Below are 14,320 nucleotides of genomic sequence, written 5' to 3'. Positions count from 1 at the left end.
TCCTCCTACTTCTCCAGTTTCTGAGGAAGGAGTTAGCGACGATTTAGTAGAAGCAGAGGAAGAACAACAAACAGCTACTGTCTCATCGGACTATAAAGTTTTTGATGCGTCTGCTACAGTCGGAGTTCGGAGAACTTTTCAACCGGAAGCCCCTCGTACTCCTCCTTCTCAATTTTCTTCTTTTAAGGCAACGAAGGCATCGGGGTTCATTAAAATGAAGAAGTCGCTTTCCACGAAGCAAGCGTTCCGGAAAGTCAATGAATGGATGGAGAAGAGGAAAGCGTCAGGAAAGTCCTCTTTAGCTTTACCGCCTTCAAGACTCTGCGGTAAAGGAGGCATGTGGTATGAGACAGGAGAGGACATAGGCGTTAAACTACCAGCCTCTGCTCAAGGTGACTTTGGGAGCATCGTAGACGCCTCCAGAAGAGCCCTTCTGTCTTCATCAAAAGTCACGTGGACCCATAACGAGTTCGACTTTCCCTAAAAGGCCTCTTCAGGACTCTAGAGGTCTTCAACTTTCTTGACTGGTGTCTTGGAGTTTTAGATGCCAGGTCAAGGAGTTCTGATACTATTAGTCTGGGGGAGCTGTCCAGCGTACTTTCTTGTATGGACAAGGCCGTCAGGGATGGTTCTGAGGAGTTGGCTACGCACTTTAGCTCGGGGATTCTTAAGAAGAGAGCGCTCTTTTGTAATTTCACGGCCAATCCGTCTCTCCAACGCAAAAGGCGGACTTGCTCTTCGCTCCTTTCTCAGACCATCTCTTTCCCCAGGCTATGGTTAAGGACATAGCTTCAAGCCTTCAGGAAAAGGCAACGCAAGATCTTCTGGCTCAGTCTTCTAGAAGGCCAGCAGCTGCTTCATCTTCTGGAGCTTCGTTTGCCAAGAAATCGAAGCCCTTTCGTGCTGGACTTTCCTCGAAAGCAGCCTCCCGAGGAAGAGGCTCTTCCAGAGGAAAAACCTCTGCTCCGTCAAAGAGTAGGAAGTGAGTCGGAAGTCCTTCAGAAGCCGGTAGGAGCCAGGCTTCTTCGATTTCGCGAGAGCCTGGGAAGAGAGAGATGCCGACCCTTGGTCGCTGGATGTCGTGAGGAAAGGGTACAGGATCCCGTTCTTGAAGTCGCCCCCGCTATCCTCAACACCAAAGGATTTGTCTCCCTCTTATCGAGGAGAGAAGCAGAATGTGCTTTTCGATCTGCTGGAACAAATGATCGAGAAGCAAGCGGTAGAAACAGGTCTTCGACCTGGAATCACCAGGGTTTTACAACCGCCTGTTCCTGGTGCCGAAACATTCGGGGGGGTGGCGACCCGTCCTCGATGTCAGCAGTCTAAATCTCTTTGTGATAAAGAAGAAATTCAAGATGGAGACGACTCAATCGGTGCTGTCAGCTTTGAGACCGGGGGATTGGATGGTCTCACTGGACCTCCAAGACGCGTATTTTCACGTCCCCATCCATCCCCAATCAAGGAAATACCTGCGATTTGTCCTGAAGGGGAAGGTATTCCAATTCAGGGCACTTTGCTTCGGTCTGACCACAGCGCGATGGTTTCACCATTCTAATGAAGAACGTAGCAAGGGCTGCTTCATTTAGAGAATATACGGATCTCTCTCTACCTAGACGACTGGCTTATTCGAGCCTCATCGCGCGAACGGTGTCTGGAGGACCTGCACACGACCATGACGTTAGCAAAGTCCCTGGGGCTTCTGGTAAACCTCGAAAAGTCGCATTTGACTCCGTCTCAATCTTTAGTCTATCTGGGGATTCAGATGGACTCAGTGGCTTTTCGGGCTTTTCCGTCAGGGGCGACAACTTCAATGCTTGGAGAAAGTGGCGACCTTTCTGGGGAAGGAAACATGCTCGGTGAGGGAATGGATGAGTTTGCTGGGGACCATTTCCTCACTGGAGAAGTTTGTTTCTCTGGGAAGGCTCCACCTCAGACCTCTTCAATTCTTCCTAGCCAACAGTTGGAAGAACAAAGCAGATCTGGAGGCGATCTTGTGCTTAACGAGAGAGGTGAAGGATCACCTAAGTTGGTGGTCAGATCCTCGGAAGCTCGCAGAAGGGCTCTCCCTCAAACTTCGGAACCCCGACCTAGTGTTGTTTTCCGACGCGTCGTCCACGGGTTGGGGAGCAACACTAGGAGGGAAAGAAGTGTCGGGCACCTGGAGAGGGGAACAGGTGTCCTGGCACATCAATCTGAAAGAGCTGTCAGCCATTTATCTGGCTCTCAGGTTTTTCCAGGAAGAAGTATCCAAAGGCAAAGTCGTTCAGATCAATGCGGACAACACCACAGCGCTGGCATACCTAAGAAATCAAGGGGGAACTCACGTCGGCCGGTTGTTCTGTTTTGCCATCGCAAACGGAACTCCTCTGTTGTGGGCAAAAGCACAAGAAGTCACGATCCTGACAAGGTTCGTGTCAGGAGTACAGAATGTTCGGGCGGACCTTCTCAGTCGACGAGGACAGCTGTTGCCGACAGAGTGGACCCTTCACCAAGAGGTTTGCCAGTCGCTGTGGAATCTGTGGGGCTGTCCACAGGTGGATGTCTTCGCAACGTCCAGGACGAGAAGACTTCAACTCTATTGCTCGCCAGTTCTGGACCCGGGAGCAGTCGCAGTAGACGCCCTACTTTGGAGTTGGTCGGGCCTAGACATATACGCTTTTCCCCCGCTCAAGATCCTCGGGGAAGTGATGAGGAAGTTTGTGGCATCGGAAGGAGCGAGGATGACACTCATCGCCCCCTTCTGGCCGGCAGCCGACTGGTTCACAGAGGTGATGTCCTTCTGGTAGACTTTCCGAGGACTCTACTTAAGGAAAGATCTACTCAGACAGCCCCACTTCGAGAGGTACCACAAAAACCTCCCCGCTCTGAGTCTGACTGCGTTCAGACTATCAAGAAGTTGGCCAGAGCGAGGGGTTTTTCAAGACCTGTGGCGAAGGCGATTGCCACCGCAAGGAGGCCCTCCTCGATCGCTATGTACCAATCGAAGTGGGCTGTCTTCAGATCCTGGTGCAGGAAGAAGGGCATTTCCTCCACCACAACCTCTGTGAGCCAGATAGCTGACTTCCTTCTTCATCTGAGAGAAGAAGTGAAGTTGGCTGTTCCGACTATTAAAGGCTACAGGAGCGTGCTTTCTGTAGTCTTTAGACATAGAGGACTCGATTTGTCTAATAATAGGGACATTCACGATCTCATTAGATCGTTCGAAACTAGGAAGGTAGTCCAGCCTAAAGTACCCTCGTGGAACTTGGATGTGGTACTCAAATATTTGATGTCGAGTAACTTCGAACCGCTTCATTCAGTTTCTATCAGGAATCTGACGAAGAAAACGATCTTCCTAACCGCTCTGGCGACGGCGAAGAGGGTTAGCGAAATTCAGGCCATTAGCAAGCAGATCGGCTTTTCAGAAAGTAGTGCGGTGTGTTCTTTAAGTCCCATGTTCTTAGCAAAGAACGAGAATCCTTCCAACCCGTGGCCGAGGTCCTTCGAAATCAAAGGGTTGGCAGATATAGTTGGGAACGAACGTGAGAGATTCCTGTGTCCTGTCAGGGCTCTAAAGTTCTATCTGCAGAGAACTAAAGCTTGCAGAGGTTCATCGGACAATTTGTGGTGTTCAGTGAGGAAACCTGATCTTCCTATGTCAAAAACGCACTGGCGTTCTTCATCAGGAATACGATTCAAGAAGCGCATAATAAGTGTAGTGACAGTGATTTAAAGCTTCTGAAAGTAAAAGCTCACGAAGTGAGAGCTATTGCTACTTCGGTAGCCTTTCACAAAAATATGGCTCTCAAAGATATTTTGAATGCCACATTTTGGAGAAGCAATTCGGTGTTCGCTTCACACTACCTGCGGGAGGTGAAAGTGACATACGAAAATTGCTTCTCCCTCGGACCATACATTGCTGCAGACACTGTTTTGGGGGCAGGAGGTAACACTCATCCTATCCTTTAGGGATTAGGGGGTTTTTAATTTGTGTTTATGGTTGTGGGGTGACCGCCTGGGGCGGGTCTCCCTTCCATTAGCTTAGTTAAGTGGGATACCTTTGGTAAACTAAGCCAGGTGGTGGTATTTTTGTCTCGTTGCCTCATTAGTATGGTCCATGGTCTAGTCACGTCGTGGTCTCGCCCCTGTTGACAGATCATCTGGAGTGCACCAGCTTCATAGGTCTCTACCTTGCTGGCAACTCTAGTAGCACAAGCAGACTTACGTGGCAGTAATCACGAAGCCAGCTATGCTAACAGGTAAGGAATCAAGATATCAATTATCTGCACATATGTGTTTCCTAAATCCTCTATTCTGTCTCTCCCACCACCAAAGGTGGGATTCAGCTATATATATATCTGACAGGTAAGTTGCATGAACAAAATGATATTGTAATGATACAATTAAGTTTGTTCATAACTTACCTGGCAGATATATATAATTAAGTACCCGCCCACCTCCCCTCAGGAGACAGTGGAAATAAAAATTATGAATAGAATGGGTGGGGAATGATTCCTGATACCCGCCTCCCAGCGGCGGGAATGGGTACTAACCACCTGACTCCCACTACGTGTGTCGTAAGTTTTAAATTCTGTCGGTGTCGGAAATTATCAGCTATATATATATCTGCCAGGTAAGTATGAACAAACTTAATTGTATCATTACAATATCATTTTTATTATGAAAACTTAATTTCTAGATACTTCTCTTAGAAAAACACCATGAATAGGCAAATTTATGCTTACACTGGAGAATTACCGAGAGGAAACTTCGGACGTTTGTCTTTGTTTTTCCTCACGGTGTTCCCTTTTCTCCTTCGCTCTTTTCACGATCACGTTTGCATGACCGATCAGTCTTGGTGGTGGCAACCGTTTCTCCTGCGGTGCAAGAGTTTTGTAACTCTCCTTGGGAAAGTGTTTCTCCAGGGTGAGAACGCTGTCCAAGACTCGCATCGCAACCATCACAACTAGTGATTCACCTTAGTCATGCATCAAGTAATATTGTTTCTCCTTTGTTGAGATTCAATTACTGATGAGAAACTTCTCTGTCTTGCCATCGCAGGGACCTCAGTTCTAAAAGGCATTTGCCTCTTGTTTAGTGTGCGCATATCTAGCGAGAATCATCAGAGTTTTGTTTTCCTAGACCATATCTCGTCTCTCTCCGGCACTGGTGAAGAAGATAGACAATTTGCATGGTACGTTCTCAACATCACCCTTCAAAATGCAGGTGTTGTGTCATGACTCCATCTCGGAAGCGCAATCATTCAGCATCTGTAGACAAATTCGAATCCTTCATGATCTGCGTTTTAGACTTTATATTGGTTGATCCAGATCAATCATTACTTTGTCCTATTGGTGTGTTGCTGTACCTACGGAGGATGAACACCCTTCATTGAATGTCGATTCCTTTCTCCACTGCCGATTCCCAGTGCAGAAGTGTCTAACAACATCTTCCTCTGAGTCCTACCAGATCGTGAGGAACAACTCTGCAGATGGTTATGTCAAATGTATTCTCTCTCAGAGAGCAAATAGTACCAGTGGATTGGTTAGTTTCATCCCACTCTGAAGAATATATGAGACTGGAAGATAGATGCAGTCTCATTAGGACTACATTGATATCTTCCTTCTTTCAGGTCCTCCTACAAGGCCTTGTAACTCCTTTTTTCATGGACCAGTGGTGGATGCCCAACAAGTTGTGTTGGCTTACCCAGGTCCTTCAAGCGGACAAGTTGCCTCTCTTTTTGGTGTGAGGTTCTAGAGGTTGGAAGGATGCGAGATTGACTGACCTCTCTCCCTTCCCCCTCCCCGTCCTTCTACTCCTCTTTCTTCGGGTTGAGAATAGAACTTGAACTTACACTTGCTGGTTGGGCTTGTGATGCGGTAAGCCTGCATATCGAGTTTCCTTTTGTATTTTTGTTATCAGAATCATAGAAGCCATCCTGTTCCTTCCTCCAGCAAGGGGAGGAAGGAGACTGGCAACAATGCAAACCCTTCCCAGAACTTTGCATTACGTAATGCCTCTGACTCTAAATATTCTTGTCAGCCCTTTTTTGGATGAGTTATGATTCCTCACTCATTTCAAAAAGGTCCAGAAGTCTGACTCTTGATCATGCAGCTCTTATACTCCGATCAAGTTGTCAAAGGCAGGGCGCTCCTCCTCACTCTTACAACCAGGAGGAATAGCCCAGGTGTGTTGAACTCCAGTCAGTTCTAGAATCTCACTCAGATTCCTCCCACCAATCAGTGTCTTCCTAATGTAAAGGACTGAGGGTGTGTATATCGTGTAGGAACAAATCACAGTTTTTTAAAGTAAATTGTAAATAAAAATTGTGTGTAGTTAAAATCAGAACCATTTAAAATTTCATAAAGCTGCAGATAGGGAAGAAATGATGAATGTATGTGGAACTATCCCTGCCTGAAATAATTCTTCTTCTGAAACTTCTGTTTGTTCATGAAACTTACCTGACAGATATATATATAGCTGTATTTTCTGAAGTCCGACAGAATTTAAAAATTCGCGGCACACGCAGTGGGCGGCCAGGTGGTAGTACCCATTCCCGCCGTGGGAGGCGGATATCAGGAACTATTCCCATTTTCTATTCATATTTTTTCTGTCGCCGGTCGGTAAACAACTGTTTACAGACCTCCGCCTAGGATTTTGAAAACTTCATTAGCCGCTTAAGTATCCTAATTATTCTTTCGATTATTAACTTGGATTTGTGGCTAGGCATACGCTATCGTAAATTTTTTCATTGCATTTGATGTCTGAAGCTAGTTAGCCTAGTTTCAGACTTTGTTGTCTGCATGGTAAGGTGAGGCTACCGGAACTTTCGGTAGACACTCGCTTTATATATATGACGTTTACATGTTTTCTTTGCATAAGTTCAATGTAATTAGTGTAATGTGTGACTGATTACGGAAGAAGGAGGATTCATGTACGCATTTTAGAGCGTGTTAGAATCAGGAGTTTTCCTACAAAACTATAGAAAGGTAAACAGAAGTTAGAAATAATGAACCTTCTAACCTCCTGTAGATTTTATTTTGCCTAACCCTGTGGTATGGCTTACGGGCCTAGAAGAAGTGTCTGCTTGAGGATTACTATCGTAGGTGTACAATTGTTCATTGTTCAACCCGAATTAACAGATATGTCAAAAGACATCGCCTACTCTCCGACCTGACAGCTCTACTTCCAAATGTTCAGCCCATGAGAAGCAGTTTTTCATTACTGAAGAGCGCCCCGCTTTCATTGCAACTACGACTTCTCACCGGACAGCAATGAAATAGCGGTTAGCGTTTTCAGTCATTTGTAGGCACAGGTTCAGAATCTTGAGAATCCTTCTCTCGATTTGTCTGTGAAGACGTAGGTTGCATTCAATATCTACCTTCGTCTTCAACGGTACAGAGCGATAAGATCTTCAAGAGTAATGGCAGCCTCTTGGCCAAGGCAAAGCAGTGCTGCCTATTTTCAGTGTTCAATCGGAGGAGGCCGTTTCTGGAGATAGTGAAGGGAAATGACTGTTCCTCCACCTCGACCTCTGTGAAGTTCCTTATGGTTCTATCTTTCCGTCTGAAGTATGAGATAAGCTAGAAGTCCTAACTTTTGTAGAATATGCAAATATGTTGTTGACGGCCTCTAGGCTCAGAGATTCGGTTCTGTCAAACAACAAAGCTTCACGATCTTTGAGGTCTGGGGAGATCTTAAAATTCTCTGGATCAAAGGTTCCGACATGGAACTTAGACGTAGTCTGAGTTTCTGATGCCAAAAGCAATTCGAACCTATCCTTTCTGCGAACTTAATACACGTGACCAGAAAGGCTAATATTCTAACCGCTCTAGCCACGGCAAAGAGGGTTAGTGAGGTTTTAGCCATCATCAGAGGTTTTGGCTTTAAAGGACATAATGCGGTCTGTCCTCTAAGCATTCCGTTCTTGATAAGAACGAAAACCTGTCTAACCCTTGACCCGAAGGCTTGGAGACCAAGGGTATGGCACAAATTACTACAATACTTACGTAGTTTATCTTTGCGTCATTTTGCTAACGCATGGGTCAAGTCATATACGCATATCGTATTTACCTCTGCGGATAGAAGCCGAAAGAACTGTTGTTCTAATGTATTTATTTGACACTCCCTTCAACCTTCCAAGAGTTTTCGGAGTAAGAACAACTCTTCAGGTATTGTTACGACAACACCGACTCAGCTTCTGTTTTTAGCGAATTCTGTTTCGTTTAAATAGACCTGCTTGAGAGTTTCCTTTTGCTCGATATCATACCTATTCCTTCGTAAAGGGAGTAGCTGGCAACTCAGGCAGTTAGTATTCTGTTCACCATTGAAGCTTTCCTTCGAGGAAGACTTCTCCTTCACTCTCTTTGATAGAGATCGAAGGTGGTCGATCTCCAATCCTTATTTTGTTTTCTTGAAGGAAAGAATTTAGGATGGAGATCGTTGTTCAGGATCCTATAAATATACTACGTATATTAACCTCGCGACATGATTCTACTAAGCAGTTGAATTGTCCGAGGGGTAGGCGCATATCCTAGTTATTCTACGGATTGCGACTTAGACGAGAAGTATTCTAATTGAACTGCAACTCTGGGTTGCCTGCAACCTCCCAGGAGTTTGTTTCAATTTTATATACTTATGGTTTTGTCACGACAACACCATTTCAACTTTTATATTTACCGAAATTTGTTTCGCCTAATATAATTGCTCGAGCATATCTTTATGCTCGGTGGTTCTAGCCGAACGCATTCCTTTGTGGAATATGGATTACCTGGCAACTCAGGATGACGAGTCAGCGGGAGCTCAAGCTCAACTACTGCGTACTGCTTTGATTGACTACCGAACCGTATCTCTGCCCAACAATCATGGACTTAGGTCTCTGATTAACGGGGTTTCTCGAAATTATGAAGGAACATCTACTGCTGTGACGATAGATTCCATCGCCTTCGATATTGCGAGAATTTTTCAACAGAGATATCTCTTAGACTCTTTCATTTTCTGTTTAACGCATGGTAACAGAAGTCTGTACAAGTCTCCCGCTGCATCGCACTGCGATAATGCGAATGATTTTGCAGACATCTGGGTTTGTCTTTAAAATATCTCATAATTGGGCAAGGGCATTAGAGAGTCCTGTGCCCTGTAGGGTCTCTCAAGTTTTATCTTGATAAAACTATAGAAAGTCAAGGTCAACGGACAATCTGCGGTGTTCCGTAAAAAGACCAGACTGGTTCATGTCCAAAAACACCCTGGCATTATAGCCAAGGAGTTCTTTTAAGAGGTCTCATTCATTGTGTTTGCATAAAGATTTGAGATTTTTTCTTAAATATGAATGCTCAGAGGTGAGGGCGCGCCGGCCTCGGAAGCATTTCAACAGGAGCATGACACTCAGTAACATCCTGGAGCCACGCTTTAGCGAAGCAACTCTTGTGTTCGCTTCACACTCCCGACAATCTGCGGGGTTCCGTAAAAAGACAGACTGGTTCATGTCTAAGACACCCTGGCATTATAGCCAAGGAGTTCTTTTAAGAGGTCTCATTCATTATGTTTGCATAAAGATTTGAGATTTTTTTCTTAATATGAATGCCTCAAGAGGTGAGGGCGCGGCCTCGGAAGCATTTCAACAGAGCGTGACACTCGGTAACATCCTGTGCCACGCTTTAGCGAAGCAACTCTGTGTTCGCTTCACACTCCCGACGGGATGTGAAGACGACATTTCAGATCCGTAAGTCGCTAGGACCATACATATCGTAGATATATTATTGGGGGGTGGCAGGAAGCAACACGAATCCTATCCTATAGAAAAGGGATAGGTGTGCTTTTAACTTTGAAGGGTTGGTCGCTTGAGGCGCGTTCCTTTTCTTTAGCTAGAAGTTATGGAACTAACTTTGATAGGTTAGGTCAGGTGGTGGTTTTAGCTTCGTTGCCCTCAGAAGTATGGTCATATGGTCTAGTCACATTGTGGTCACGCCCCCATTGACAGATCATTTAGAGCACACCAGGTGAGGAACTAAGATGTATATCATCTACTTAATTTAGTTTCCCAAAAAATCCTATTCTGTCTCTTCCCACATCCGAAGGTGGGATTCAGCTATATATATATCTGTCAGGTAAGTTTTCATGGAACAAAAAGAAATGTTAGTGTTATAATACAATTAAGTTTGTTCATACTTACCTGGCAGATATATATAATTAAAGTGCCCACCCACCTCCCCTCAGGAGACAGTGGCACTGATAAAATATGAATAGAAAATGGGAATAGTTCCTGATATCCGCCTCCCACGGCGGGAATGGGTACTACCACCTGGCCGCCCACTGCGTGTGCCGCGAATTTTTAAATTCTGTCGGACTTCAGAAAATACAGCTATATATATATCTGCCAGGTAAGTATGAACAAACTTAATTGTATTATAACAATAACATTTTTACTAATTAAAATTAGTAATTCATATTTTAGTGTACTGCCTTTGTTTTGATGTCTCATGTTGGCATCAGTAAAAGCAATGTAGTATTAGGTCTTTGAAGCCAGGTTCACTGATTATTTTTTATGTTTTTCAGAATGTGATGTGTGATTCATGCAAGAACTTTCCAAAGAAGCTAGTGTTCATATGAGTTAGTGAAAATGCTAGAAGTCAAAGGTCCCGGAGCATATTTGGGGATTTCAAGTGATTATTAAGATGTCATTTATGACGAGAAGTATTCCAGTTAATTTTTTTGCTGAAAAAGGAAAGAATATTACAGGTGCTGCTAAATAACAGATTTGAACCACCTCAGCATTTCAGTTCTTTCTAATGGTATTTCATTTTTGTATAAGCAGAGATGAATTGCTCACAAAATTCAAACGAAGGTGCACCTGTCGCTGTAACGACTCAGGTGGCAGCAGAAGGTACTGGAGATGACCGCCTTGCTTCATCATCACCTCACAGTCAACTGCCTTCATTTTCATTTGCCACAGATCTTACAAAATGTATCCCATCTTGGAAACAAATATTCCCGTGGTTACATTATGAAGAAAAAATTTCAATGTTTACCTGTTTACTATGTGAATGGGGAAGTATGGACCCAAATTTTATCAAAGTTTTTCAAGTTTCAGTTCCAAAAGATGTCCATCTAGTTGCAAAAAAATTGAGAAAACACAAGGAGAGTCAACACCATCAGAAAATATCTAGAAAACGCCAAACTCTCTCAGACTTGTGTAAGTACATGTATCCACTATTGAAAACTTTCTCACAAGACACCTCAAGTTTAGAAGATATCATTCAGACAGTAACGGAATTAGCAGGAGGTTCTTTTCCAGGACCTCAAGACACCCCATCAAAATTTGCCTTTGCTGGCTATATGAGCAAACGTATTGCTGAATGCATAGAAGAGGATCTTTTGAATTCACTGTCAGAAAGCCCATGTTTTAGCATCCTAACCTTGGAAAACTATGAATACATCATATTACGATGGATTAATTCCAGTGGGGAGAGTGAAGAGCACCTCTTTTGTAGTCACATAGGTTTTCCAGGCCAAGAAATCTCTTGTATAACATATTTAGAGAATCGGAGCATTGATATGAGTAAATTGGTATCATATACAGTTCTCTCTAAATCTTCAGAAGGTGAGACCAGTCACAAAATGTCTCCAGTTATTAGCTCCCCTGTCCGCTGTCCAGATTTTGAACTCTTTGTAAACTGGGTAGAGGAAGCGAGCTTTCTGAAGGAACTTTTTGAACATCTGAATGTGTTGACTAGACTCTGTAAGACATATTTTCATAAATATGCAGGTTTCCCAGAGGCATATGATTTGATATGTATTGAAGAACCATTCAGTCAGAATTGTATTTTAAACGAGAAAATATTAACTTTTTACTTTGAAAACATCAGCTTGCTGAGGGATATTGCCACAGCCATTCATAAAAAGACAAGAAATATGGATGCTTATGGCTTTAGTTCTCAGAAATTGCGCAATCAGGACATCATGGCTCGATGTGCTTTTCTATTTCCCAAGTTGCATGTGATAATGAAGTCATTGTTTTTAGATCGTAATCAGTCAGCATGTAAAGCACTGGAGAATTTCAATGAGGAAATATGTATGAGAATGAAAGAACTTCAGGAAGATAATGATGAATATGTTCTTCTTTCATTGTTTAACATATATGTGTCACACCTGATTGTAACCCGCCCATCAAAAGAAAAACACGTCACTGACATACTGTCAAAGAATGCAAATGACGTTACACGAGAAGACATTGGTGTTTTGTTACCAAGTTTGCTGAGAGAATACAAACACATTGGGAGCAAACAGTTACTGGAAGATTTTAAAGCTCTACAGTCATGTATATCAGACAAGAAAGACTGTAGCATGCTTCATGTTCTTGAAATTCTTCATGCAACACCAGACTTGCAAAGCAAGTTCCCTCAGTTTTCCTTACTCAGCAAAAAATCAAAGGTGCTTCCTTGTTTTCTGGCCAAAAAACAGCAGAGTCTTTTTAATGTTGCCTCTCTTCAGATGTTCTTGGCAGGACGTGTTGCAAATCACTTGAAACATCCCATTACCCTTATCATTTTAGAAGGTCCTTCATGTGAACAGATAAGTGTAGATCAAGTTTTGGAAATGTGGTCAAGAAAATGGAAAACTGGACTTCCACACAGAATGAATTTTTCAGGCCTGGGAGAATGTGTGTACAAAATTTGATGGCTGCTAGTTTCACTAGGTTGCTTGTTATAAACTTGTGTCTTTTTTATTTAAAGATACATTCCAATGCTGATGATTAACAAATTTAAACACTGTCTTTGCAGGCGGAAGTTTGAGTGTAGTAGTAGGCAGGTGAGATAGTTTTGTGATGGGGAAACTTCTCTTGCCACTGACTTGTTTGCTTTTTTCCTCATTTCCACTCCACTGTTTAGATATTTTTCTTGCTTTAGCATAGTTATTTTAGTGGAAAGAACATTATGATTCAGTGTATGAGAAATGATTGCCAATTGCAGAAAAATTAATCCAGAGATAAAACTCAAGGGAGCTAAGATGTATAATAGAAGAAAGGGTACTACGGTAGGAGAATAAGGCAGCAGTTGTTTCTTTACGCTCAAGCATTGGGAACTTCAAAACAAATAGAATTTAAGTGTGCTACGTTGAAGCTATCATTCAGTTGCCATCAAAATTTTAAGATAAGACCAAAGAAAAGCATTTAAAATATTGTTCAAGATAGCAGCATTGGCATTTTGGTTGGCTAGACTTCAGCTATTCTGTTAAAGCACCCACAGTAGGCATATTTGGCAGACCACACGAGAATCTCAGGTTTTATCAAAGATTGTACCTAGATGGAAATTTCAGGGACCACTGCAGCAGAGTGATTTAAGTGTCAAAGGCTATACTAGTTCAGTTTCTTAAATTTGCAAAACGGGGAGGTTTCTTACATGAACATATTTTTTTGTTCTACATAGAATTTATTATTTTTGAAATGGTATACTGTACCAGCTGCCATCCTTCAGATTGGTTGAAGCAGCTTTGCTTTGTTCAGGAGGCTAAAGGACTCTTAACTTAGTAAGTAGATTTCTTAAAGGCATTATTGGTAACAAGACAGTTTATCTTTAGCAGCACTGCCAACTGAAATTGGCAAAAAACATTTTGTAGCACCATTGTATGTATCTGAAAACATATCAGCTATATTTTTTATTTTTATTGTAAAATTTTTTGTTTAGATCTTGGATTTTATGTGAACTTTAAGGACTCATATTGTAAGTACTACTGGCTGTTCATGTAACTGAATAAGTATGTAGACAGTTTTTTATAAGCAAGTTCATGCACCAATGTTGTATTGTTACAGTAAGATTTGGTTGGTAAAATGAGTGGTGTTTCATTGCCACTTTATAGCGTGGTCTGTATGACTTGCAGTGATTTTTATAAAGAATAAATGTTTCTATATTAAAATTTATCATTTTTTTCCCTTGATTTCTGATGTAACATTTAAACTAGGATTGACTTGTTTTTAATTTTCATAATTATCTGAAATTTTATACTACGTTTGGTGTCAAGAATATACCTCGAGATACGAAAGCAAATACAAAAAATTTGACAGCTCTATATACGAAAGGTTGTTGCTGTAAAGTCCGAGATTCGCCCGGACCACCGATAACAATTTTGAAACTCGCGCGCCGCCAACTGAGTAGACTCGCCACCATCCTCCCGCTCTCCCATTGGTTCCTGATGATAGTCACTGCCATGAGATCCTTCTCTCCTATTGGTCAGCATCCCTCCCATGAGGCATCTACGTAGCGGCGTGCTTCTTCAGTCACTTCACGGCATCCTCGGTATCGTATACACTCGGTATTCGTTCATTCTAACGATTTCGTTTATTAAC

At 42.8% G+C, this 14,320-nt stretch overlaps 1 protein-coding gene across 3 annotated transcripts in view; it reads left to right on the top strand.

Moving 5' to 3' along the window:
- LOC135225200 (uncharacterized) overlaps window positions 1-13,890 on the top strand; it is a 50,047-nt gene extending 36,157 nt beyond the window's left edge. For all 3 annotated transcript variants that reach the window (XM_064264506.1, XM_064264508.1, XM_064264509.1), the window contains exon 2: window positions 10,534-13,890. In XM_064264506.1, coding sequence (XP_064120576.1) covers window positions 10,795-12,654 — 1,860 coding nt within the window. In that variant the 5' untranslated portion in view covers window positions 10,534-10,794 and the 3' untranslated portion in view covers window positions 12,655-13,890. The remainder of the gene's footprint in view (window positions 1-10,533) is intronic.
- The last annotated feature ends 430 nt before the right edge of the window (window positions 13,891-14,320 follow it).

The sequence above is a fragment of the Macrobrachium nipponense genome, chromosome 13 (assembly GCF_015104395.2).
Source record: "Macrobrachium nipponense isolate FS-2020 chromosome 13, ASM1510439v2, whole genome shotgun sequence".
Lineage (NCBI taxonomy): Eukaryota > Metazoa > Arthropoda > Malacostraca > Decapoda > Palaemonidae > Macrobrachium > Macrobrachium nipponense.
This window is presented reverse-complemented; position numbering and strand designations above follow the sequence as displayed.